This window comes from Elgaria multicarinata, chromosome 2, assembly GCF_023053635.1.
Source record: "Elgaria multicarinata webbii isolate HBS135686 ecotype San Diego chromosome 2, rElgMul1.1.pri, whole genome shotgun sequence".
NCBI lineage: Eukaryota > Metazoa > Chordata > Lepidosauria > Squamata > Anguidae > Elgaria > Elgaria multicarinata.
In genome coordinates, this window is record NC_086172.1 from 174,861,373 (window position 1) to 174,888,342 (window position 26,970).

General features: G+C 45.1%; 3 protein-coding genes across 3 annotated transcripts in view; 2 read left to right on the top strand and 1 right to left on the bottom strand.

Annotated features, from left to right (window-relative positions):
• Positions 1–12,435, top strand: LOC134393221 (potassium channel subfamily K member 16-like). Its single transcript, XM_063118217.1, has 6 exons — positions 1–27; positions 1,773–1,973; positions 3,597–3,717; positions 6,837–7,003; positions 7,804–7,972; positions 12,056–12,435. Exons 1-6 carry the CDS (start codon positions 16–18, stop codon positions 12,328–12,330), a joined length of 945 nt encoding a protein of 314 aa, XP_062974287.1. The 5' UTR covers positions 1–15; the 3' UTR covers positions 12,331–12,435.
• JKAMP (JNK1/MAPK8 associated membrane protein) overlaps positions 1–26,970 on the bottom strand; it is a 405,493-nt gene that overhangs the window by 327,471 nt on the left and 51,052 nt on the right. The gene's annotated exons all lie outside the window — the stretch shown is intronic.
• The window catches only part of LOC134391917 (uncharacterized), a 24,408-nt gene continuing 9,770 nt past the window's right edge, over positions 12,333–26,970 (top strand). The window contains exon 1 of the mRNA XM_063115840.1: positions 12,333–12,417. The gene's annotated coding sequence lies outside the window, so the exon portion shown is untranslated. The remainder of the gene's footprint in view (positions 12,418–26,970) is intronic.

Sequence of the window (26,970 nt, forward strand, 5' to 3'; positions counted from 1 at the left end):
AGGAGGACGTCACACATGCCATTTTGGGTTTTTTTTTTTTTTAAAAAATGGGAATTTCTTCTACCCTACAAAAGTCCATCTAGGCTGGTTTAGCCTGGATCCTAGACTGGAAACACATTCACTGGCAAGGGCATTCCAAGAGAGAATCAGCAGCCATGAGCTGGGCCACAAGCGCCCTCCCACCTGCTAATTCTCTCATGCCCCCCATTCCTCCAGGCTGTTTTTGGATTTCGGCAGCACACATGGGGCCTGTTCAGACAACACACACTAAGCCATGGTTAGGGCCACTAACCCTTTTGCAGCAAGTGGTTAGTGAGCATGGTTAAACCATGGTTATGTAGCCACCACAGTTAGGCAACACGCCATTCACATGACATGCTAAGCCTTTAGGGTGACCTTATGAAAAGGAGGACAAGGCTCCTGTATCTTTAACAGTTGCATAGGAAAGGGAATTTCAGCAGGTGTCACTTGTAAATATGGAGAACCTGGTGAAATTCCCTCTTCATCAGAACAGTTAAAGCTGCAGGAGCTGTACTAGAGTGACCAGATTTAAAAGAGGGCAAGGCACAACTATTGTGATGAAGAGGGAATTTCACCAGGTGCTGCATGCATACAAATGACACCTGCTGAAATTCCCCTGTTCAATACAGCTGTTAAAGATACAGGAGCCCTGTCCTCCTTTTCACATGGTCACCCTAGCTAAGCCATCAAGGTTAGCTCAAAACGCTTAACCATCATGGATTAGCATGTTTTCATTTGTGGAAGTAAAGCCTAGCTCCCTGCTGAGATGACCTCTACTCCTGTCCACCGATAATCCACACTGCTTTAAAAAAAGGGTGATATTAGGCTGCAATTTATTTATTTATTTATTTATTTATTTATTTATTTATTTGACTTGTATCCCACCTTTCTACCAAAAATGACATTCTAGGCAGCTTACAATCGCTAATAACACTTGATAAAAACAATAATAAAAGAAATACATTAAACACAATTAAACACACTGCATTAACAAAGCAAACACAGCCTCCAAGAGACCTAAACAAGCCATTTATTTCACACTCGTGATTGACCACTCACAGAAGTTTTCGAGTTGATTTCATGACGTCATCAACAACCAGGATGTCTCCTGCTGAATCCTCCGGAAATGCCAGGATAAAAAGAACTACTTTTAAAGTGGTAATAGCCAAGAAACAGCAGGATCTTCCGCTACTAGATGGTGCTGTCTCAAAAGAACTCAATGGAACTGAATGGAGGGGAAGAATTCAGTTCCAATCCCTTGTTGCCCCTCTCCCCTCATGTAATTCAGCCCATAACAATCACACCAATGAACCAGGAGGCGCAAAAGCCCCGGTAAACAATGTGATTTCCCTTAATGTAGAGATGCTCTAGCACTCTAACTGCTTCTCCTAGAAGTCAGTGAAACTATTTTGCATTACTCAAGAAGTCCCTGATTTGCTATTAACACTGTGTTGTTGTTGTTTTAAACTTCCTTACAAATTTCTATTAAGATGGGTCATGTCGATGTAGAATCTCAGACGCACTAGATGCTGCCCTGCCAAGATTGTGCTCCAAGGCCTTAGCTAGACCTAAGGATTATCCCAGGCAAATGGAGGGGTCGTCCCTGCCTGCTCCCGGGATACCCTGTGTGTCATTTGCATGCACAGGGATGATCCCGGCCCAATTTTTGACCTCAAGGGAGAACTACAACTAAGGACTTGTTTACCAGCCTATCTGAATCCTCGTCTTTTTTTGCTCTCATTCCCACGCAGACCACCATGGTCCACAGCAGATTACAGAATTGCTTCCTCATAGCCGGCTACTTTGCTTACCTCCTGCTGGGCGCGTTCATCTTCCAGGTTCTGGAGAGAGATGCTAACAGGACACATCAAGACACAGTTTTTAGGATGAAGGCAGACTTCCTGAAGAACTTCACCTCCCTCAGCCCAGCGGAGGTAGAGGCCTTTGTGGAGGTAGGTCATCATTCCAGCAATGATAGAGATGATGTCCACCTGGGTCTGCGTTCAGAAACCTTGTTCCAGGCGGCTGTTGGCTTTTCTGCTCTAGTTCCTCGACCAGAAATTTTACGATCCATGATTCGACAGTGACGCACCTTAAACCACCTAGACCTGCTTAACATGAATGTGCAGAGCTGCAGATGTCCAAGGAAACGTCTCCTGGCTCTGTCCCTTTACCCGATCATTTGGGGGTCTCCAAGCTTTTGTGGGTTTCCCCCCTCACCCTAAAAGGTTGAAACGCCTCTCTTAAAGCTTAGCTACCGGCAGTAAGGACCTTAAGCGAAAATGTTGGCGCTGCCTTTGTCCATCCCCTTTTGCCTTCAGCCTCGCCCCTGAGAGCTGCTCTGAAATGGAATTCAGTCCTCAGGCTGAAAGCGGATCTGTATAGGGGATCACAATTTTGGAAGAGGGAATCTAAGGCCCTTTTTGCATGCAAAGGTAATCCCTGTGTGTGCAAATGATGCACAGGGGATCCTGGGGTCAACAGAGGACGATCCTGGGGAAACCCCAGGAAAATGGGATTTTTTTTTGTTTGGAGTGCAATTGTGCTCGTCTCCCCTATTTTAATATTTTTTTAAAAAAAAATAGCAAACGCAACATCCCTCCTTCCTTCTGGGATGTTGTGTGTGCGTATGGATCCACGGGGAGGATCTTGCGAGCAGAATATTGCGAGATCATCCCTCCTCCCTCCCGGAAGGCTGGGACGTGTAGAAAGGGCCTAAGAGGGCAAAGAGAATAGGCCAATAGGGACCCATAAAGAGGCACCCTTCCTTCTATATGTGAAATGGCTTTTGGGGGTCTGGCAAGCACAAAGTTATTTAAGGCAGGCGGAGCATATCACAAGCAAAGGACTGAGTGATTTGATTAGACTAGCCTTCTCCAATCTGGGCCTCCTCTATATGACGCCGCTTTGTCATATAGACAAATATGTTGATTTGTCATATAGACATACAGCGGCAATAGGGTTATATGGCAGGAGGGAGCGCAGGCTTTCCAGGCAGGAAAAACTGCAGCGCCGTTGTCACATGGCTGTAACGGGCAGCAAATATCGGGGGACTGAAAACCGTGCAAAACCTTTTTGGGGTGTTTTCTGGCAACTCTACACAACTTTGAAAGCCTGTAGCAGCGCAGATGTGATGCTACAGTTCATTGAACTGATGCAATATTCATTACAACTGCCCTTACTTTCCCAGACTTTAATATTGCTATGGTGGCCATTAATTAGGGTGACCATATGAAAAGGAGGACAGGGCTCCTGTATCTTTAACAGTTGTATTGGAAAGGGAATTTCAGCAGGTGTCGTTTGTATATATGGAGAACGTGGTGAAATTTCCTCTTCATCACAACAGAAAGCTGCAGGTGCCCTGCCCTCTTTTAAATCTGGTCACTCTATTATAGCTCCTGCAGCTTTAACTATGGTGATGAAGAGGGAATTTCACCAAGTGCTACATGCACACAAATGACACCTGCTGAAATTCCCTTTTCTACGCAACTGTTAAAGATACAGGAGCCCAGTCCTCCTTTTCATAGGGTCACCCTATATTAATATTCAACCTGAACCTTGCCCTTCAATTGCAGAATTTGATGGAAGCCATTAGGATGGGGATATATCCAACGGGAAATGAGTTTCCTGATGAAGACAGCAACTGGGATTTCAGTAACTCTTTCTTCTTCGTGGGCTCTGTGTTATCCACAATAGGTAATTTCTTTTATGCTTCTCTCCTAAAAAAAAAGCAACTCAGTGCATCCTGGGGGGAATCCACACGTCGTTCCGAGATCGCTTCTAAGCGACCCCAGTGCGGCGTGAAAGCAAGCGTGTAACTTGCCTTTTGAAGAGCCGACAAAGGGACGTCCTTCCCGCCGCCGCCGCCCGCAGACCTCCTTGCCGAGCGGTGAGGAGAGCTCGGCTGAAGAAGGCGGGGTTGAGAGCGGAAGAAGCTCTCCACCCCGCCTTCTTCCCCCGAGCTCTCCGTCCACGCCGGCGAGGAGGGAGTTGGGTGGTGGCAGCAGCGGCGGCGGCGGGAAGGACGTCTCTTTGTCGGCTCTTCAAAAGGCAAGTTACACGCTCGCTTTCACGCCGCACTGGGGTCGCTTAGAAGCGATCTCGGAACGACGTGTGGATTCCCCCCAAGTGGCCTTGCTCTGATAAACTGTGTTATATACAGCTTCAAGCTTTATTTTTGTTTGCAAGGCACTCATTTTCTGACCACGGAAAGGTCCCTTGAACTGCTGGCAATGGCAATAACTGGCTGTATTCTCCCTCTTTTTTTTATTCCTAGGTCAAACAAACTATAAATATTTCCCACAACTGTTGTAAGATAGCACAAAACGATGTGGGGGTTGAACAAATCCACTAATAGAAAATACATGTCAAGTATGCTGATCTTAATTCATATATGAAGGGAGTTGATCTGTTCTATCGAAAAGGGAGTGGGAAAGAGAGAATAAAATATCAAGCCATTGAGAGTTTTGCACCTGTTTAATCTTATAACGGAATTAAACCCCCGAGACGTTTATTCTCATGTGCCTGGGGTTGTCTGGCTTCTCTCAGGTTCTGAAAATGAAAGATGTTGGAAATCTAGATTTCGAAGTGTTGCTAGATTCTTTCCCACAAAGAATGCCAGATCCTCACATCCAGAAATGTTCAGACGGTTATATATTGCACTCTTCAAGAATACTCTGCCAATTCTCCAAGGAGTTCTTGCAGCATACATAAGTTTTTTTTTGTGAAGTAAAGATTCGACTTTAAATCCCTGCTCAGCCATAAGCAATTATGACCATTTTGAACTTTCGGCTTCAAACCATATCCAACATTCTTGGCACAATATTATGCATTTAATCGGTCTTGTAAATTTACATCTGATTGCAGTCTCTGTCCAGCACCCTACACCAGGCCTTAATGCTGGAATATATAAGCATGCACCCTTTTATTTCGGATGAATCTCTTCACTATACGTATCCATGCACTGAGGGAGTGGGAGAATCCATTCTTTCATCGCTATTGGATATTTCTGATGGCAAGTACAAAGGGGCGATTCAAGTGCGTTAGAGAGAAAGTAATCTACATTGTGACCTTGAATAAGTTCCATAAACTGTAGTGGATGTCTGAGACCCAAGAAGAGACCTTGCCTGGTTCTCACATGTGATAAAACAGCCTCTGGATTTGATGTGTCTTTTCTTGGCTCTATCAACTTGCATATTTGGAACAATAGACAATGTGGGGTTTTTTTACTAATTGGTTGCCTGATTACTCTGGAGTGCCTGGTTAAATCTTCATGGGATTTCAGCCCAAAACAACACCGTCTAGTTCTTAAACTGTGTGGAACGTATTGCTAATTTCAGCTGTGTACTTCAGTTGGGGAGGACGTGTGTGAATGCCTCCTAAGTAATCCTGGAAATCCTCCAATATGAGAAGCAAAGTCTTGGCGCACTTTAAAGACTAACACATGGAGCTTCGGCTGTTGGGCGATATAAAAATGCAATAAATAAATAAAATTAAAATTAAAAAAGTTATCATGAATTATAACCCACTTCGGGTTTATATACAGTACATATTTATTTTTTCAGTTTTATCCCACCTTTTCCTCCAAGAAGCCCAAGGTGGGGTTCTTGACCCTGTTCCTCTTCTCCACTTTATCCTCACAACAACCCTGTGAGGTAGGTTAGGATGACTATCAGTGACTGGCCCAAAGCCACTCGCTGAGCTTCATGGAAGGGCTCGTCTACGCCTGCAGCCCTTTGGGGAATGGGGAGGGACGATCATGGAATTTTCCTCTTCCGAGATCCTCCCTCAGGGGACATGCGCCAGCGAGTTGTCCCACAAGTAAAGAGGGACGTTCTGGGGTGACTTTTTTAAAAAAAGAAAAGAAAAAAAGAGGAGACATTTGCGCAATTGCACAATTACACGGGTGCGATCCTACGCAAAGGAGCAATTTTGTTAAAAACAACACAAATTCTCTCCCCCTCATCCCCGACGCCCACGGACTCCCTCCGCACAGCTCCGTGCCCATTTCCTGAGCCTCACTACTCGTGGGGAAGAGGGAGGACCCCAGGGAGGGAGAGCCACACCACCCGCAGGGCTCGGGATGGTCCCGAGATGGCAGGAAAAAAATGGAAAAAAGCAGTCCCAGCTATCCCGGGAGAACTGATCCCCAGTTCACCCCAGGATCAGCTGTGCATCATTTGGACGTGCAGGGACAACCTTGTGACCACCTTGGGATAAATGGCAGTCCCCAAAGGGTGGGGACTAGATTTCCCAAATCCCAATCCAACACTCTAACCACTGTGCCACACTGGCAACGCTTTCTTCCAATCCCTAACTGGAATCCACCTTGAAAATTGCCCTCTACATGGCAGATAAGCTAAGGAAAAACTCTTCCATTGGCATTAGGGGAATAGATTGGAGCCCCTGGGGAATAGATCTAGAACCATAGAATCATAGAATAGCAGAGTTGGAAGGGGCCTACAAGGCCATCGAGTCCAACCCCCTGCTCAATGCAGGAATCCACCCTAAAGCATCCCTGACAGAGGGTTGTCCAGCTGCCTCTTGAAGGCCTCTAGTGTGGGAGAGCCCACAACCTCCCTAGGGAACTGGTTCCATTGTCGTACTGCTCTAACAGTCAGGAAGTTTTTCCTGATGTCCAGCCGGAATCTGGCTTCCTTTAACTTGAGCTCGTTATTCCGCGTCCTGCACTCTGGGAGGATCGAGAAGAGATCCTGGCCCTCCTCTGTGTGACAACCTTTTAAGTATTTGAAGAGTGCTAGTGATGCCTCTCGTTCTGAGATATTTCATATTTTGTCTCTTTCATATTTTGTCAGGCTACGGAGACCTCTCTCCCAAAACAGCAGCCGGTCAGCTCTTTTGTGTTGTTTTTGCTCTCTTTGGAATCCCCTTGAACATCGTTTTCCTGCACCGTATTGGCAAGATTCTGTCAACTCTCTGTGAAAGGCTTGCTAAATGGCTGTACAGGAAGGGAGTGAAGAAGGTAATTTGGAGTTTTTCTACATTTAAAAAAAATCCCGCTGCCTTACCGGGGTTTTCTGCTTTTGCTTTCTTTCTGGGACTATGAACGGTGCCATTACACAGGCAGCCACATGGTTTGAAATTGAGTACTTCCCCTCTGTGTGCTCCATTCACTTCAATGGGACAACGCCATTTGGTTGTGTAATTATAGCACAATGCCAGGTTTATTGCCTGCTATTTCCTGGATATTACCACATTATCTCCTGCTTTTTTTAAAAGTGAGGTTTCCAGGGGGATAGCGTGGGAGACATCCTGGCTGTTGCTGCTGCTGCAAACTTCCATGAGTGGCCAATCATAAGCGTGCAATACATCACTCATTTAGAGAAGCTCTCTGTTTGCTTTATCCCTGACTAATTATAAACCTGCTTTGTTCACCAGCCACAAGACTTAACATTTATCTGAAGATCAGCCTCCTCTGTGACTCGATCAAGCTGGAGCCATTGGCAACCAGACTCTGTTTACATTTGCATGGCTACTTGAATCACCAGCAAAACATCCCCGTACCAAAGTTACAATGGTGTAGCAGCCAGGATATGTTGGACAAATTTGATTAAATCCATATACTTTAACCAAATTTGGTTAAATCCAAATTTGGATCCGAAACTCAATACTTGTAAACTATGCCTGCCCTGGTGTAGTTATTTCCCCTTTCATTGGGAGTAAAAAGGTCAGCAGTGTCTGATAAAAAATGGTAAAAATAAGGCCACAATAACCCAGGTAGGGAGTGATGCCAATTCTCCCATTTTTGTCTTTGTCTTTCAGAAAACCACCCGGAGCTTGACTCTTCTGTTCTTCCTAGTTATGGGAATCCTAGTTTTCCTTTGTGTGCCCTCGGTCATCTTTCGCGAGATGGAAGGCTGGACATATAGCGAAGCAATTTATTTTGCATTCATTACCCTCAGCACCATTGGCTTTGGAGACTATGTAATAGGTAAGTTTCCCTGTAACAGTTTGTAAGCAATACTCTGTGTTATCTTAAGGCGTCCACTGTTCTTTGTATGCACATTTAAGAAACCTGAACCTAGAGAAAGCTTCACTGGTTATATAGATAAATTGAGCTCATTCCTTGGGGGTCACAGAATCAACGAATCTCCTACATTAAAGAATATAAAAGCTCAGTTTAGATATCCCACCAAACTCCGGTTTGTGTTAACTGTTGTTTCCAAAAACTTCCAAAAGTAAAACAGATTTAGAATTAATCCTTCTTCTGTGGCCGTAGCTAGATGGGGCAATATCCAAGGGATCGCCCTGGGATCGTCCCTGTGCATCCACATGACGCACAGGGGATCCCGGGACCAGGGAGGGATGATCCCTCCCTTGCCCCGGGATATATCGCCCTACAGTTGTAGCCCACTTTTTCCGCAGTCTCAAGCTGATCCCGAGACTGCGGAATGTGTGGGCGGGTGTTGCGGTTTGTCCCGGCTCCTCGTGGTTATTCGCGAGGAGCCGGGAATCGTGCACGTGGCAAAGAGCTCCTCAGGAGCTCTGCGCCCATCAGGGGTGGGGTAGGGGGAGCGGCGGGAAATTTTAAAATAAAAAACCCTAACCTTTTGCTAAATGGCGGGCGCCCCATCCTGTTCCTCCAAGGTCGTCATGTGCCACGCGTAAACTGGTGGTGGTGGGGGAGATCTCGCGTTAACAATATCACAACATCCTTACCCCTCTGTCCCACGAAACCCGTAGGTCTAGCTGAGGCCATAGTCTGCTCAACACCGATTCACTTCTATCTCTATGGTGCAGAACTGTGGCAATGCCTTTGACCTGGTTTGCATGTAACGACAGCAAAACATAGATTAATTAACCCACAGTTCGCTAGGGTCACAATTCTGGATATGCAACCTCCAGTCGGCCCCATTAGAGGTTGCTCTGTGGCATGAGAACCAGACACTATAGGACAATTGTGGGTTAAACAACCCAAAGTTAACCTACTATTAGTTGTTAGGTTAATGCTGGGTTGTATAGTTAACCTAGAAATTGCTGCCGGTGTGTGTGAATGGCCCCTATAGATTGCTAATTCAGACATCATTTCAAACCATATTCAGCACAAACAGCCATTGTTTGAAGATGCAATTTAAGACCAAACACACACACAAAAGGGAAAGCACACACCAAACACACCACCAAAAAGAGAGATCACATCCTAAGATGCTGTGCTTTATTCGGAGATGCCTGCTTCAGTGACTGAAATGCACACTCAGAGATCTCTGCAGGTATGTTTGTATAATATTTAAAAATACATATAGCCTTTGACATATACATATAGACTGAGGCCTTAGCTAGACCTCAGGTTTATCCTGGGATTTATTTATTTATTTATTTATTTATTTATTTATTTATTATTAATTACATTTCTATACCGCCCAATAGCCGGAGCTCTCTGGGCGGTTCACAAAAATGAAAAACATTCAAAGTATAAAACAACAGTATAAAACCATACTATAAAATACAATATAAAAGCTCAACCAGATAAAAACAGCAGCAATGCAAAATTACAAATTTAAAACACCAATTTAAAATTTGCCTTCTCCTGGGATATCCTGTGAGTCATTTACATGAACAGGGATGACCCTGGGACGATCCCGGGATAAACGTTAGGTCTAGCTAAGGCCTAAAATGTGTTGGGCTCTGAAGAAACAATGAACAGACTCTCTTTTTGGGTAACACAATTTAAGATGCCATTTCCAGATCTAGCTTACCAGCTGATCTCAAACCACAGTTGGGTGTGATGTTTGAATTGAACCCGAAATATTTCCTGGTGCAAACTGCAGTGGCTGGGAAACAGGGACAGAAGCATGAGATGAGAAGTCTATGATGAGTGTTTCGTGCACACCTACATCGTTCTGTGGAGGTGTTTTCAATTTCTTCATTTTGCTAGGAGACAACTCCTAAATTCGTTCTTAGAGACTTCAGACTTTACCCTTCTCTTTCATCTGGATGAACCAAAGCCTTCAGATTAGGCAAGAATGTCCTCATCAAGAGGAGGAACCCCTCTGCCCTACTATTTGTGCTTCCACTCTATTTTGGGAAAGCAAAGCATTACCAATAGACCTCAGGAAATGTGCGCACAGAATAAGCCAATTCACACTGACCCTGCATGGCATGATAGTTTGAGAGGATAGAGGGCACAGGTCTTGTCTTTGATTCCAAACAATACTAGTTTTGGGGTTTTTCATTTTACACTATATATTTTCTCAGGCCTCGTATTGCATAGGATGACCATATGGAAAGGAGGAGAGGACTCCTGTATCTTTAACAGTTGTACTGAAAGGCGAGTTTCAACAGGTGTCATTTGTATGCATGCAGCCTCTGGTGAAATTCCCTCTTCATCATCACAGTTAAAGCTGCAGGAGCTATACTTGAGTGACCTGATACAAAAGAGGGCAGGGCTCCTGCAGTTGTAACTGTGATCGTAGAATCATAGAATCATAGAATAGCAGAGTTGGAAGGATCCTACAAGGCCATCGAGTCCAACCCCCTGCTCAATGCAGGAATCCACCCTAAAGCATCCCTGACAGATGGTTGTCCAGAAGCCCCTTGAAGGCCTCTAGTGTGGGAGAGACCACAACCTCCCTAGGTAACTGATTCCATTGTCATACTGCTCTAACCCTCAGGAAGTTTTTCCAGATGTCCAGCTGGAATCTGGCTTCCTTTAATTTGAGCCCATTATTCTGTGTCCTGCACTCTGGGAGGATCAAGAAGAGATCCTGGCCCTCCTCTGTGTGACAACCTTTTAAGTATTTGAAGAGTGCTATCATGTCTCCCCTCAATTTTCTCTTCTCCAGGCTAAACATACCCAGTTCTTTCAATCTCCCTTCATAGGGCTTTGTTTCCAGACCCCTGATCATACTTGTTGCCCTCTTCTGAACACGCTCCAGCTTGTCTGCGTCCTTCTTGAATTGTGGAGCCCAGAACCGGACGCAATACTCTAGATGAGGCCTAACCAGGGCCGAATAGAGAGGAACCAGTACCTCACGTGATTTGGAAGCTATACTTCTATTAATGCAGCCCAAAATAGCATTTGCCTTTCTTGCAGCCATATCGCACTGTTGGCTCATATTCAGCTTGCGATCTACAACAATTCCAAGATACTTCTCGTTTGTAGTATTGCTGAGCCACGTATCCCCCATCTTGTAACTGTGCCTTTGGTTTCTATTTCCTAAATGTAGAACTTGGCATTTATCCCTATTAAATTTCATTCTGTTGTTTTCAGCCCAGCACTCCAGCCTATCAAGATCACTTTGAAGTTTGTTTCTGTCTTCCAGGGTATTAGCTATCCTACCCAATTTTGTGTCATGGTGAAGATGGAATTTCACCAGAGGCTGCATGCATACAAATGACACCTGCTGAAATTCCCCTTTCAATACAACTGCTAAAGATACAGGAGCCCCAGTCCTCCTTTCCACATGGACACTCTAGTATTGCAAAACCCAGGAAATAACAATAATGCAGAGATAATAGTGTGCTCTGGTCTTAGGTTATCTGTGCAACTTTCCTGCAGCTATGTAAAGCATTCCATCATTCAAAAGGGAGCGTAATCCATCTCTTTTGTGAAAGAATAAGAAGTCTGCTACACAGCAGAGTGAAATTTGGGGCCTGTTTAGACAACATGCTTAGCCATGGTTAGGCCACTAACCCTTTTACAGCAAATGGTTAGTGAGCGTGTTTAAACCATGGTTATATAGCCTCCATGGTTAGGAATGGTGCACACGCTCCGTTAAGTCGTGGTTCACACGACATGCTACGCCATAATGTTTAGCTCAAAATGCTTAACCACCGTGGCTTTGCATATTGTCTGAACAGGGTAACTCAGTGTAATAACGGCTTATACAAATTAAATAATAAAATATGTAGCTTATCAAGTATGACTGTAACTATCAAACTTTGATTTGCCACAAAACTGGATGTCAGGAAGGGCATGAGGGGAGGAAGAACCGTGAACACAGAAGTTGTTCAGATAAACTGCATTTGAGTCCTCCCCTTGCAAATATTACTTTTCTTTTTCCTGTGTCCCAAGGGAAACAACATCGTAAGAACTATTTTCCGGGCTACCGGATTTTGGTAGCAATTTGGATTATTTTTGGACTAGCCTGGATAGCTCTGCTGTTTAATTTACTTACAACATTACTAGAAGCTACAGAAGAGAACCCCATAGAAGAATATCTCCAGGTCAAGACAGTTATACAAAATAACAAAAACAAGCGCTCAGAAAGGGATTCATCTTCTAGATCTCCGCTGGGAAATGATTTACCATTACATCCTGTTGGAGATGAACAGAAAAATCAGTTATAACAGCAAAACATAATATATGCCGTGGTGATTCTTCTGATTTCCTGAAAACTGACCTGCTGATCTTTTTGTTACGGAATTCCAAATAAAGTATGAAATAACCTGGAATTTTGCATAGAATGCTAATGTCTCTTCTTTGTAGAGTATGCAACTTGCCTTTATAATATATTGCATACTTTTAGCCCCCCCAAAGTTCTTACTTGGAATGTTAAATTTCAAAATTGCCACTCAGCAATAGTCTGGTTTAATATTTGGTGAAATGTGGTGCTGACCCTGCAAAGTTTATGCCAGAAAAAAAATGTCCATCTTTAAGATGCCATAAGACTCTGTAATTTCAACTCAAAATGACCCCGTTCAGAAGACACCTTAAACCATTGCTTTAACCACAGTGTTTAAGCCAGAAAGCCAGGCTGTGTTCAGAAGACACCTTTAACCATGGCTTTAACCAGGTTGAATAAAGCAAAAAGCCTTATTCGCTGTGGTTAAAGCCATGGTTTAAGGTGTCTTCTGAATGGGCCCAGTGTGGAGTTCAAGGTTCACTTTGGAACTTCTAACTTTACAGTGAATTTTCTAATTTAGCAGTATTTTTCAGTTTCTAAAGCAAAGTTGCATCACTTCCCACTCTGTAATTTAAGTCCTTGAGGCCCTAGGAAAGGAAACCAGAATGAGAGCTCTAGCAACAGTGGGAGGGGGTGTCTTCACAGCACTGGGTTGGCTCTGTGGCACTCAAAACTCCTGCACTTTCCTTCCTCTGGGGTGGCATTGGATAATCCTGACGCCAAGGAGGGAGCATAGGGTTTCTAGGTGGCCCCTTTCTTGCTGGAAGGTGACCAATCGCAGGTCGCCTTCCACCAGGCACTGCCCGGCCATGCCTCCGCTGTGACTCCAGAACGAGGCTTTGGAGCTGTCTTGAGGCCATCTTGAGCGTCCTTGCCTTGCTCTGGAGAAAAAAGTCGGGGGAAGTCCCTGACTTTTTTTCTCCACAGCTTTGGTGGAAAGCCCTGGGGTGGGTGCATGATTGCAACGGCTTCGTATAATCGACGCTGCACTCCCATGCATCCTTCCAAGGCCTTTCCGAGGGTTTAGACAGTCCCTTAGACTACAAATCTTAGCATGGCAGTATCCACAAAAACACACTAGTAAGGGCAAAATAAAATTGCTAGAGACTACTAGAAAAGAAGAGTGCTGTCTCCAAGCCTGTTGAGACCTTGAGGCTTGAAGACCATAAGAACTGCCCTGCCACGAGGCTGGGAAGACTTCAGGGCTGGTGAGAGAAGAGAACTGGGGGAGAGGACTGCTCTACCATCCACAGCAGCCTGCTGCTTGTGCCACTGCCCCGCCCACCTCCCAGTTCCATTGATTGCTGAGTGGAGCCAACTGCCAAGGTTCTCTCCAGCCAATTGGCAGAAGAGTGCTGTCTCCAAGCCTGTTGAGACCTTGATGCTTGAAGACCATAAGAACTGCCCTGCCACGAGGCTGGGAAGACTTCAGAGCTGGTGAGAGAAAACTGGGGGAGAGGACTGCTCTGCCATCCACAGCAGCCTGCTGCTTGTGCCACTGCCCCGCCCACCTCCCAGTTCCATTGATTGCTGAGTGGAGCCAACTGCCAAGGTTCTCTCCAGCCAATTGGCAGAAGAGTGCTGTCTCCAAGCCTGTTGAGACCTTGAGGCTTGAACACCAAAAGAACTGCCCTGCCACGAGGGGGCGACACCAAAGGGGGTGCGCCCCTTTGGTTTGCCCCTTCGGGATGCCATGAGGGTGAGGGTGATTCTCTATTTCTCTCTCTTCCCCTGGGCTGTCAACTCGCTGCTTCTTTGAACCATTACCTCGGTTGTGTGAGAAGAGCTTCCCTGAGTGAGAGCAGGGATCTCATGGGAAACGATGTAATTACTTCTTGTGTCCTCCCCACCCTGAGGCAGAGGTTGGGGGCTTCACCAATTATAGCTGCTTCATCTGCCCAACGTGAGAGGCTGTGGTACTTGAAGCAGGAGGCTCCCCTGTGTGAGAGCCAGGGGGAGGAGTGTGGCCACACATCAGGTAACAGTAGAATTAGCAGTTACTAAGAGAGGGAGATTGTGGGGGTGGGGGAAAGCACTTTATCGCTTAGTTGGTAGTAGCCTGATGTCCATCTGTGACCAGTGGCTGATTACCACAAGTGAGAAATGTGACTGTGCTGTTTGTATGACTGAGTGTGGGTTTGAATGGTAAGTGAGTGCATAGGTGGTGTAGGTAAAGATGTTTTGGGGAAGCCGTGATGCAGGGACACATGGAGGGGGAGCCACTATTCCAGTGATTTGGGGCAGAAGGAGATATGGCAGGAGGAAGGGGTTGCAACATCAGTGTAGAACGGGTTTTAGGTGTCTTCGCACTGTTCCCCTTCTACCCTCCTCCTCTAGTTCTCATGTACCTGGTAGCTCATCCACTGAGCCCTCCTTCCTTGTGGTGCTGCTCTTTAATGCCAGGTCGGTCCGCAATAAGACCTCTCTTATTCATGATTTAATCCTGGATGAGAGGGCTGACCTGGCGTGCATTACTGAGATTTGGGTGGGTGAGCTGGGTGGGGTTGATCTGACTCAGCTCTGCCCATCCGGGTACTCAGTGCAGCACCAACATAGATTGGAGGGATGGGGTGGGGGGGTCGCCGTGATTCATAGAACTTCCATCTCTATCACCAGGAAACCACTCCATCTTGGAGCAGGCCTTGAAGGTTTGCATCTGGTGTTGGGCCAGAGAGACAGATTGGGGATGCTGCTGGTATACCGCCCACCCTGCTGCCCGGCATCCTCCCTGACTGAGCTGGCGGAGGCAGTCTCGAGTGTGGTGTTGGAGGAACCCAGGACGGTGGTTCTGGGCGACTTCAACTTTCATGCTGAGGCTGTCTCTGGGGCTCCGGCTCGGGACTTTATGGCCTCCATGACAACCATTGGGCTGTCTCAGTTTGTCATTGGCCCAACACATAAAGCAGGGCATACCCTTGATTTGGTTTTTGCTCCAAGCTGTGAGATGGGTAGTCTGAAGATTGGGGGGGTCCAAGTAACCCCATTGTCAGGGTCAGACCATTTCTTGGTGAGATTTGAACTCACGGCGTTACTACCCTCCTGCAAGGGTGAGGGACCCATTCGGATGGTCCGCCCCAGGAGACTGATGGAATCAATGGATTTCTGAATGCTCTTGGGGATTTTCCAGTGGAGAGAGCTGGTGATCCAGCTGAGGCCCTAGCCTCACTGTGGAATGGTGAGATGCGGAGGGCCATCGACTTGATCGCACCTGAGTGTCCTCTCCGGTCCTGTAGAGCCCGCTCTGCTCCTTGGTATACTAAGAGTTGCGGTCAATGAAACAGGCTGGACGTCGGCTGGAGCGCAAATGGCGCAAGACTCGAAGCGGATTATTATTATTATTATTATTATTATTATTATTATTATTATTATTATTATTATTTATTGATATAGCACCATCAATGTACATGGTGCTGTACAGAGTAAAACAGTAAATAGCAAGACCCTGCCGCATAGGCTTACATGACCGAGCACGCTGTAGAGCGCATAATCGTGCCTATTGCGTGGCAGTGCGGGCAGCAAAAAAGGCTTATTTTGCTGCCTCCATTGCGTCCTTGAGTAGCCGTCCAGCAGAGCTCTTCCGGGTGGTCCGGGGGCTGCTAACATCCTCCCCAGCAAATGGGGCCCTGGCTCCTTCAAGGACCTGCTGTGACCTTTTTGCATCACACTTTGAGAACAAGACCGCTTCTCTCCGCTGAGAACAAGATCGCTTCTCTCCGCTTCTCTTAATCCTTCCTCTGGCCACCATCTGCCCAATTTTGTGGGATCAGTTCCAGTTATTGCAGCCTGATGATGTAGACAAGGTGCTTGCAGCAGTGCGGCCGACCACTTGCCCTCTCGATCCCTGTCCCTCCTGGCTTATAAAAGCAAGCCGAGGGGGTCTGACTGGGTGGGTCCAGGGGGTGATAAATGCTTCTCTCCGGGAAGGGGTGGTCCCTGCTGTTCTTAAGGAGGCAGTAGTGCGACCACTCCTGAAGAAGCCCACCCTGGACCCGATGGTATTAGGCAACTACCGCCCAGTTGCTAACACTCCTTTTTTAGGGAAGGTACTTGAGAGGGTTGTGGCGGAGCAACTGCAGGCACTCTTGGAGGATACTGATTATCTAGATCCATTCCAGTCTGGGTTCCGATCTGGTTACGGGACTGAATCAGCCTTGGTCGCCCTGATGGATGACCTTTATCGAGAGAGGGACAGGGGGAATGCAACCGTGCTAATCCTGCTCGATCTCTCGGCGGCTTTTGATACCATTGACCATGGTATCCTCCTGGATCAACTCTGTGGGATGGGCATAGGAGGCACTGTTTTACAGTGGTTCCGGTCCTACCTACGGGGTCGTTTTCAGAGAGTAGCATTGGGTGACTAGTCCTTGGCCTCCTGGCAATTGAGCTATGGAGTGCCGCAGGGCACCATCTTGTCCCCAATGTTATTTAACATCTATATGAAGCCGTTGGGAGCGGTCATTAGGGGATTTGCAGCTAAATGCCATCAATACGCTGACGACACGCAGCTCTATCTCCCTGTGACAACTGAATCAGGTGAGGCTGTGCAAGTCCTGGACCAGTGCCTAGACTCAGTAATGGGCTGGATGAGGGCCAATAAACTGAGACTAAATCCTGGCAAGACGGAAGCCCTGTGGGTGAGTGGTTCCCGAGTCCGGGAGACAGGCTCATTGCCTGTTCTGGATGGGGTTGCTCTGCCTCTGAAAGAACAGGTTTGTAGTTTGGGGGTACTCTTAGACCCATTTCTGTCGTTGGAGGCTCAAGTAGCCGCCACGGCTCGGAATGCCTTTTACCATCTTCGGTTGGTTCGCCAACTACGGCCTCTCCTGGACAGGGATAGCTTGACCACGGTGGTACAGGCGTTGGTAACCTCAAGATTGGATTACTGCAACGCGCTCTATTTGGGGCTGCCCTTGAAGCTGCTCCGGAAGCTGGAGCTAGTGCAGAATGCTGCAGCTCGGCTGTTGTCTGGAGCTGCCCCTTTCCAGCATGTAACTCCTCTGCTGAGGAAACTGCACTGGCTGCCTATTCGCTACAGGGCCAGGTTGAAGGTTCTTGTACTTTTGTACAAAGCCCTAAACAACTTGGGACCAGGATACCTGAGAGAGCGCCTTCTCCCCTACCAACCTGCCCGGTCACTGAGGTCATCCGAGGGCCTGCTCCTGGTGGTTCCACCTAGATCCATCCTCTGATTGGAATCCACCAGGGGAAGAGCCTTCAGCGTGGTGGCCCCCCCTCCTGTGGAATTCCCTGCCTCTGGAGGTCAGGCAGGCTCCAACCTTGTACTCCTTTCGGCGCCTCCTGAAAACATCTTTATTCCAAGAAGCCTTTCTTTAACATGCAGCCTTGGATTTCTGTGTTGTTGTTTTTTGCTTCTTTTTAAATTTTGTTTTAACTGTTTTATTCTGTTTTTATTTTCATTTTACCTTGTACACCGCTCCGAAATTTTTTCAATGAGGAGCGGTATATAAATATTCTAAATAAATAAATAAATAAATAAAACAGAGACAGTTGGAATGTATCAGAAAGGTTCTACGAGGTCAAAATTGAGCCAAACACATTTTCTAAACCCAAATCTTGAATTTTAACATTTGCATGTTGAAAATGAGAGAGAATTTGCCCACCAAATTGGCAACAGTTGTAACTTTTTCAACGCTTGCGCAAAGCACAACATATTATCACAGCCCTCTTCCTCATTAGGGCTGCAATGCTATACTAACTTACTGGGAGTAAGCCCCTCTGAATCAGTGGGACATACATCTGAGGAGACATGTATAGGATTACTCTGTAAAACATTCAGGATCCGATTTAACACAAATATGTTCTCTCAGACATTAGGTTCTGGAATTTCATAAACTACTTTAGTAGTAGGTACCAAATCTTGAACATAGAGGCTTAAAAGTACAAACATTTGTGCATACCTTAGAACAGTGTTCAGAGGAGGGCAACCAGGATGATCAGGGGTCTGGAAACAAAGCCCTATGAAGAGAGATTGAAAGAACTGGGCATGTTTAGCCTGGAGAAGAGAAGATTGAGGGGAGGCATGATAGCACTCTTCAAATACTTGAAAGGTTGTTACACAGAGGAGGGCCAGGATCTCTTCTCGATCCTCCCAGAGTGCAGGATATGGAATAACGGGATCAAGTTAAAGAATGCCAGATTCCAGCTGGACATCAGGAAAAACGTCCTGACTGTTAGAGCAGTACGGCAATGGAATCAGTTACCTAGGGAGGTTGTGGGCTCTCCCACACTAGAGGCCTTCAAGAGGCAGCAGGACAACCATCTGTCAGGGATGCTTTAGGGTGGATTCCTGCATTGAGCAGGGGGTTGGACTCGATGCCCTTGTAGGCCCCTTCCAACTCTACTAGTCTATGATTCTATGAAAAGCTGGAAAGCCCTCCAGATATTGTTGGGATTCCAACATCCATCAGTCCTAACCAGCATGGTCAATGGTGAGGGATGATAAGAGTTTTTCTAGTATATATCTTCAATCAAATGAAGAAATAAACACACATTTGGGTTTTAAATGGGTGGGTAACATGCAAAGTAAACTACCTCATATGGAAGGTGGTATTAGAGCTGGGCACAAGTGGCCTCTCAAAATTCTCCATCCTATTTGTTTGTAGAGGAATTGGGGGGACAATTTCACCGAATTTCTCCAGATGGAGAAGAAATTCTCCAACAATTTCTCACAGGTTTGTATCACCATTGGGGAGGGTTGTAGAACAGCTCATTTCTTTCTTTCTTTCTGAAAGGTTTATCTGGGCAATGCTGCGTTATTTAGTTTACTGTAATGAATTACATTTAATAGTCTATTCCCTTTTTTGGATCCTTACAAATAAAATTAAATTTAGAGAGCTTCTTTGTACACTATGTTGGCTGTTCTTTCTTTGGGTGCTAAAATAAACAAATTGTGAGGTGAACTTAAATGGGAACATGCAACGTAAAACTGCAAACTTCTTCTCACTGGACTTCCTTCTTCTCACATCAGTCCGTTGGTTTCTGTTCACCACTCTGCTGCTAAGATCATCTTCTTGGCTCGCCGCTCTGACCATGTAACTCCACTTCTGAAATCTCTTCATTGGCTTCCAGTTCACTTCAGAATCCAATATAAACTTCTCCTGTTGACCTACAAAGCTTTTCACTGTCTAGCTCCTTCCTATCTCTCCTCCCTCATCTCACACTATTGCCCCGCTCGTGCTCTTCGCTCCTCTGATGCCATGTTTCTCGCCTGCCCAAGGGTCTCTACTTCCCTTGCTCGGCTTCGTCCATTTTCTTCTGCTGCCCCTTACGCCTGGAACGCTCTTCCAGAACATTTGAGAACTACAAGTTCAACCACAGCTTTTAAAGCTCAGCTAAAAACTTTTCTTTTTCCTAAAGCTTTTAAAACTTGATTTTGTTCTGACTTTATACTGTTAGTTTTACCCTACCCAGTGCCTGTTTACCCTACCCTGTGCCTGTTTGCTTTCTCTTCCCCTCCTTATTGCTTTGATTTTATTACAATGTAAGCCTATGCGGCAGGGTCTTGCTATTTACTGTTTTACTCTGTACAGCACCATGTACATTGATGGTGCTATATAAATAAATAAATAAATAAATAAATAAATAATAATAATAATAATAAAACTGTCCATGAGAAAAACACTCAGCCCGCAAGTCCAAAGTAGCAAATTTCAGTGACTGTTAACAGTGATAGAAAAGCAGGGTTTTACAGGAAACGGTATTCGTTTGAAATCAAACTGATAATCTGAAGGAATCAGTGGAATTCTCGTTTCTGAACTTTACATGTGGGCATGACATTTCCTTCAAAAACCTGTTTTGCTCCAAAAGATGTCATTTGGAATGCACTGTTGTAGATTCTGTTTAAAGAGTTAAACTGATTGCTGGTCTGACTTTTCCATTACAGCAGTATAGCTCAGTCAGCTCATCCTTCCATTTGAGGGCCTGATGGAATTGTCATCTGCTGGCCATGTGTCCTACGGTGACAGAATCATCATTTTTATAATTGACAGGTTGTAATGGAAACCAGATGTCATTTTTCCTACCAACAGAAGCATTCTACGGTCTGCCGTTCATTGGTGAACATTTCCAAGGCGCAAACCCTTCTCCATATCTGTCTCAGCCCTTCTACGCTCCAAAGGCGAAAGCTTCTATTTGCGCTCATTTCGGCAGCGCTGCACGCAGTTTTATGATTCCTGTTTAGAGTCGAACGGATATTGTTTTGACACAGAGATTCGTTGGAATGTCTCAAAATGTTTTCTTTTAGCATCACGTGGTGTCTGCCCTAAAGCAGATCTATTTGGTGGCATTATTAATTTTGAGAGCAATACATGCAAGAACCTTTTTAAAACTGAAGGAAACAAAATGGAATACTGGATTAGCAAAGTATCAGGTAGTTGTTACCGATGAGAGAGAAAAACATGAGTAGCGGAATATGCGATGCTAAATTATGTCAATCAAATGGCATAGAAGCCGTGCCCTATTTCAAAGACAGAGTCCTCTATCAGCATGTGTTTCAAAACACACAGCTTCCTCTAACTGGGGCCACAGCTAGACCTAAGGTTTATCCTGGGATCATCCAGGGTTCACCCCTGCCTGAGCACTGGATCCCTTGTGTGTCACCTAGATGAACAGGTTTGACCCCTGGACGATCCAGGGATAAACCTTAGGTCTAGCTATGGCCTGGAAGTCCTGCCAGCAGAGACACTTCAAGGTTGCTGGCAGTAACGATCAGTGATAAGGTGCAGAGCTGAGAAGCAGAGGCAGTTCAAAAAAACACCAAGCTACTGAAATACAGAGGCAAACTCAGAATCAGTCTGAACTTAGGCCTTAGCTAGACAGGGCTTTATCCCAGGGCAATCCCTGGGATCGTCCCTGTGTGTCCACATAATGCACAGGGTATGGTGACCATATGACCGGATTTGCCCGGATTTGTCCGGGGTTTTGATGGCAAATCCGGGAGGGGGAGGGGAAATCCGAAATCTGGACCAGACTGCGAAAGCCTCCTGCACAAAAGACCCTTCGGCAAAATCTGGACTCCTACCCCTGGGCACAAGAACAATTATAGCATAACTGAACTTGGCATTGCTGCCAAGTTAAGAGAGTGATTAATCATACACGTGTTGTTAATAACAAAGCAGCTCTTCTCATCATAAGCGTTTTATAGCATGAGGTTACATGTTGTGATAAACAAGGCACTACTTGGCATTTCTTTGGCACAGGCAAGACCCACTAACTAGGTTTCTAAGGGTGTTATGGCCAGCTTGCTGACTGAAATGACATTGGAATGTCAGCTTGTTAGAGCCTCAGATAAGACACCTGAGGTTCTCATGAGATCACTGTAATTGTGCTTTGACCCATCTTTCCCATAACACAAAGGAATGTTGCTGACTGGTACAGAAGGAAAATAACAGTTTGTTAGCTTAGAAGCAGAAGTAGCCATTCATAGAATCATAGAATAGCAGAGCTGGAAGGGGCCTACAAGGCCATCAAGTCCAACCCCCTGCTCAATGCAGGAATCAGCCCTAAAGCGTCCCTAACAGATGGTTGTCCAGCTGCCTCTTGAAGGCCTCTAGTGTGGCAGAGCCCACAACCTCCCTAGGTAACTGACTCCATTGTCGTACTGCTCTAACAGTCAGGAAGGTTTTCCTGATGTCCAGCTGGAATCTGGCTTTCTTTAACTTGATCCCGTTATTTCGTGTCCTGCACTCTGGGAGGATCATCCAGAATAGGGTGACCATATGACCAAATTTGCCCGGATTTGTCCGGGGTTTTGATGGTAAATCTGGGAGGGAGAGGGGAAATCCGGATTTTTTTTTCAAAGAACAGCTCTAACGGCAATTAACAAAAATGCTATTAACTCTGTCATTTTTTAAGATAAGGACATGAAACGTGGCATAATGGTAGCTCTTAGGAAGGGCTTTAGTCATACCAAATTTGAAACATATCCGTTCATCCATTGATTCTTTAGGAATTTTTTAAAAATTGAGGTTTTAAAATTATTTTTTAAATCGTCATTTTTAAAGATAAAGAGATGGAACTTTACACCATGAAAGGATTTAGGTAGAGCTTTAGCCACACCAAATTTGAAACAGATCCGTTCATCCATTGGTTTTTTTAGGAATTTTTTAAAAATTGAGGTTTTAAAATTATTATTTTTAAAATGGTCATTTTTAAAGTTAAAGAGATGAAACTTTGTACCATGATCGGATTTAGGTAGAGCTTTAGCCACACCAAATTTGAAACAGATCCGTTCATCCATTGATTTTTAAGGATTTTTTAAAAAATTGAGGTTTTAAAATTACTATTTTTAAAATCATCATTTTTAAAGATAAAGAGCTGAAAGTCGGCACCATGAAAGCTTTTAGGTAGAGCTTTATCTGTACCAAATTTGAAACAGATCCGTTCATCCATTGATTTTTTAAGGAATTTTTTTAAAATTGAGGTTTTAAAATTATTATTTTTAAAATCGTCATTTTTAAAGATAAAGAGATGAAACTTTGTACCATGATAGGATTTAGGTAGAGCTTTTTTGTTGTTTATTTGTTCAGTTGTTTCCGACTCTTCGTGACTTCATGGACCAGCCCACGCCAGAGCTTTCTGTCGGCCGTTGCCACCCCTAGCTCCCCCAAGGTCAAGTCTGTCACCTCCAGAATATCATCCATCCATCTTGCCCTTGGTCGGCCCCTCTTCCTTTTGCCTTCCACTTTCCCTAGCATCAGCCTCTTCTCCAGGGTGTCCTGTCTTCTCATTATGTGGCCAAAGTACTTCAGTTTTGCCTTTAATACCATTCCCTCAAGTGAGCAGTCTGGCTTTATTTCCTGGAGTATGGACTGGTTTGATCTTCTTGCAGTCCAAGGCACTCTCAGAATTTTCCTCCAACACCACAGTTCAAAAGCATCTATCTTCCTTCGCTCAGCTTTCCTTATGGTCCAGCTCCCGCAGCCATAGGTTACTATGGAGAATACCATTGCTTTAACTATGTGGACCTTTGTTGCCAGTGTGGTGTCTCTGCTCTTAACTATTTTATCGAGATTTGTCATTGCTCTCCTCCCAAGAAGTAAACATCTTCTGATTTCCTGGCTGCAGTCAGCGTCTGCATTAATCTTTGCGCCCAGAAATGCAAAGTCTGTCACTGCCTCCACGTTTTCTCCCTCTATTTGCCAGTTATCAATCAAGCTGGTTGCCATAATCTTGGTTTTTTTGAGGTTTAACTGCAACCCAGCTTTTGCACTTTCTTCTTTCACCTTTGTCATAAGGCTCCTCAGCTCCTCCTCGCTTTCAGCCATCAAAGTGGTGTCATCTGCATATCTGAGGTTGTTAATGTTTCTTCCTGCGATTTTAACTCCAGCCTTGGATTCGTCAAGCCCAGCACGTCGCATTATGTGTTCTGCATACAAGTTGAATAGGTACGGTGAGAGTATACAACCCTGCCGTACTCCTTTCCCAATCTTAAACCAGTCCGTTGTTCCGTGGTCTGTTCTTACCGTTGCTACTTGTTCGTTATACAGATTCCTCAGGAGGCAGACAAGATGACTTGGTATCCCCATACCACCAAGAACTTGCCACAGTTTGTTATGATCCACACAGTCAAAGGCTTTAGAATAGTCATTAAAACAGAAATAGATGTTTTTCTGGAACTCCCTGGCTTTCTTCATTATCCAGCGAATATTGGCAATTTGGTCTCTAGTTCCTCTGCCTTTTCTAAACCCAGCTTGTACATCTGGCAATTCTCGCTCCATGAATTGCTGGAGTCTACCTTGCAGGATCTTGAGCATTACCTTGCTGGCATGTGAAATAAGTGCCACTGTCCGATAGCTTGAACATTCTTTAGTGTTTCCCTTTTTTGGTATGGGGATATAAATTGATTTTTTCCAGTCTGATGGCCATTCTTGTGTTTTCCAAATTTGCTGGCATATGGCATGCATCACCTTGACAGCATCATCTTGCAAGATTTTAAACAGTTCAGCTGGGATACCGTCGTCTCCTGCTGCCTTGTTATTAGCAATGCTTCTTAAGGCCCATTCGACCTCACTCTTCAGGATGTCTGGCTCTAACTCACTGACCACACCGTCTGAGCTATCCCCAATATTATTATCCTTCCTATACAGATCTTCCGTATATTCTTGCCACCTTTTCTTGATCTCTTCTGTTTCTGTTAGGTCCTTGCCATCTTTGTTTTTGATCATACCCATTTTTGCCTGGAATTTACCTCCGATGTTTCTAATTTTCTTGAAGAGGTCTCTTGTCCTTCCTATTCTATTGTCTTCTTCCACTTCCGCACATTGCTTGTTTAAAAATAATTCCTTATCTCTTCTGGCTAACCTCTGGAATTTTGCATTTAATTGGGCATATCTCCCCCTATCACTGTTGCCTTTTGCTTTCCTTCTTTCTTGGGCTACTTCCAGTGTCTCAGCCGACAGCCATCTTGCCTTTAGCAACACCAAATTTGAAACAGATCCGTTCATCCATTGATTTTTTAGGAATTTTTTAAAAATTGAGGTTTTAAAATTATTATTTTTAAAATCATCATTTTTAAAGATAAAGAGCTGAAAGTTGGCACCATGAAAGCTTTTAGGTAGAGCTTTAGCCGTACCAAATTTGAAACAGATTTGGGGGCAGTAGCAAACCCTGTTAACAACAACAGCAGCTTGCAATGAGTGAAGATACAGTCAGAAAAGATATTTGAGGGAAGGGGAGAATGTAACACACAAAGTATAGCAAAAGTTCCAAGTACAGCAAAACTTACAAAACTAGGAGTGAGTGAAGTTAATTTCAGATACATTGAATCTCTCACTTGTTCTTTATTTCAGTGATTTTAACATTAAGATGTTATGTAGAACAGATTTGTCTTAAATGTGTGCTGTAAAATCAGACATGTGACCAAGGCTATGTTCAGGTGGGCACGCCCCCTTGGTACTGGACACGCCCCCTTGGGGCCGACCACATTGTCCTCCTTTTTGGTTTCCAAAATATGGTCACCCTAGCTTTGGGAGACCTAGGAGTGCAGGCCTGAAAACCAGCTTTGGGAGACCTAGGAGTGCAGGCCTGAAAACCAGCTTTGGGAGTGTTAGAAATGCGATTTGAAATAAAGATTCAAGGACAATGGTGAAAGCACTCTGTTCCTTTTATTGATACAGAATTGCAAGTCTGGGTGCTCTAGCAAAGTAGGCACACCCACAAGCTGATGTGAAGCTGTTTTATACCCTTAACCCGGCCGAAGTGGTCCTTCCCCGGTCTTTCCATTGGTCAGAGACTCAAGGGGTTACAGCCTATCCCGGTAGGCTTTGTAACTCCTCCCCTGTTTACCTCTCAGCTTTTCCACCCACTCTTATTTACACACTTCTATATTTGGCGTTTATCTCTATAAGCACACCTTCTTATTCCTCTCAATCACATTCCCCTTCATTAGGTCATGAGTTCAAACAACAGATTTGTTTCTCTTCCCCTATCATAACCTCAAAAACATAAATTCTGAGGGGCTCCAGTAAGTCTAACACACAATTCCGTTGCTCTATTATCTCTACAGAAAAAGATCCTCCATCAGTTAAGTCATGTTTTCCTGTTTTTCTGTAAGTTTTGACAGTTATATCCTTTGCTCTATTATCTCTACAGAAAAAGATCTTCCATCAGTTAAGTCATGTTTTCCTTTTTTTTTTTCATATAACATCGCATTTAGCTGACCCCTTTCAGAAATCTTTATAAAATTATTTTGATTATACATTTGCCATTATATTTCCCTTATAACATCTATATAATCCATTGGTTATATCTCTTTACTATATCCTTATAACATTGAAAAAGTAACATATTTTCTATTTCTAACAGGAGACATAGGAGTGCAGGCCTGAAAACCAGCTTTGGGAGACCTAAGAGTGCAGGCCCGAAAACCAGCTTTGGGAGACCTAGGAGTGCAGGCCGGAAAACCAGCTTTGGGAGACCTAGGAGTGCAGGCCGGAAAACCAGCTTTGGGAGACCTGGGAGTGCAGGCCCGAAAACCAGCTTTGGGAGACCTGGGAGTGCAGGCCTGAAAACCAGCTTTGGGAGACCTGGGAGTGCAGGCCCGAAAACCAGCTTTGGGAGACCTAGGAGTGCAGGCCGGAAAACCAGCTTTGGAAGACCTGGGAGTGCAGGCCGGAAAACCAGCTTTGGGAGACCTGGGAGTGCAGGCCCGAAAACCAGCTTTGGGAGACCTAAGATTGCAGGCCTGAAAACCAGCTTTGGGAGACTTAAGAGTGCAGGCCATGAAAACAAGCTTTGGGAGACCTGGGAGTGCAGGCTCGAAAACCAGCTTTGGAAGACCTAGGAGTGCAGGCCTGAAAACCAGCTTTGGAAGACCTAGGAGTGCAGGCCGGAAAACCAGCTTTGGAAGACCTAGGAGTGCAGACCGGAAAACCAGCTTTGGGAGACCTGGGAGTGCAGGCCCGAAAACCAGCTTTGGGAGACCTAAGATTGCAGGCCTGAAAACCAGCTTTGGGAGACCTAGGAGTGCAGGCCGGAAAACCAGCTTTGGGAGACCTAGGAGTGCAGGCCGGAAAACCAGCTTTGGGAGACCTGGGAGTGCAGGCCCGAAAACCAGCTTTGGGAG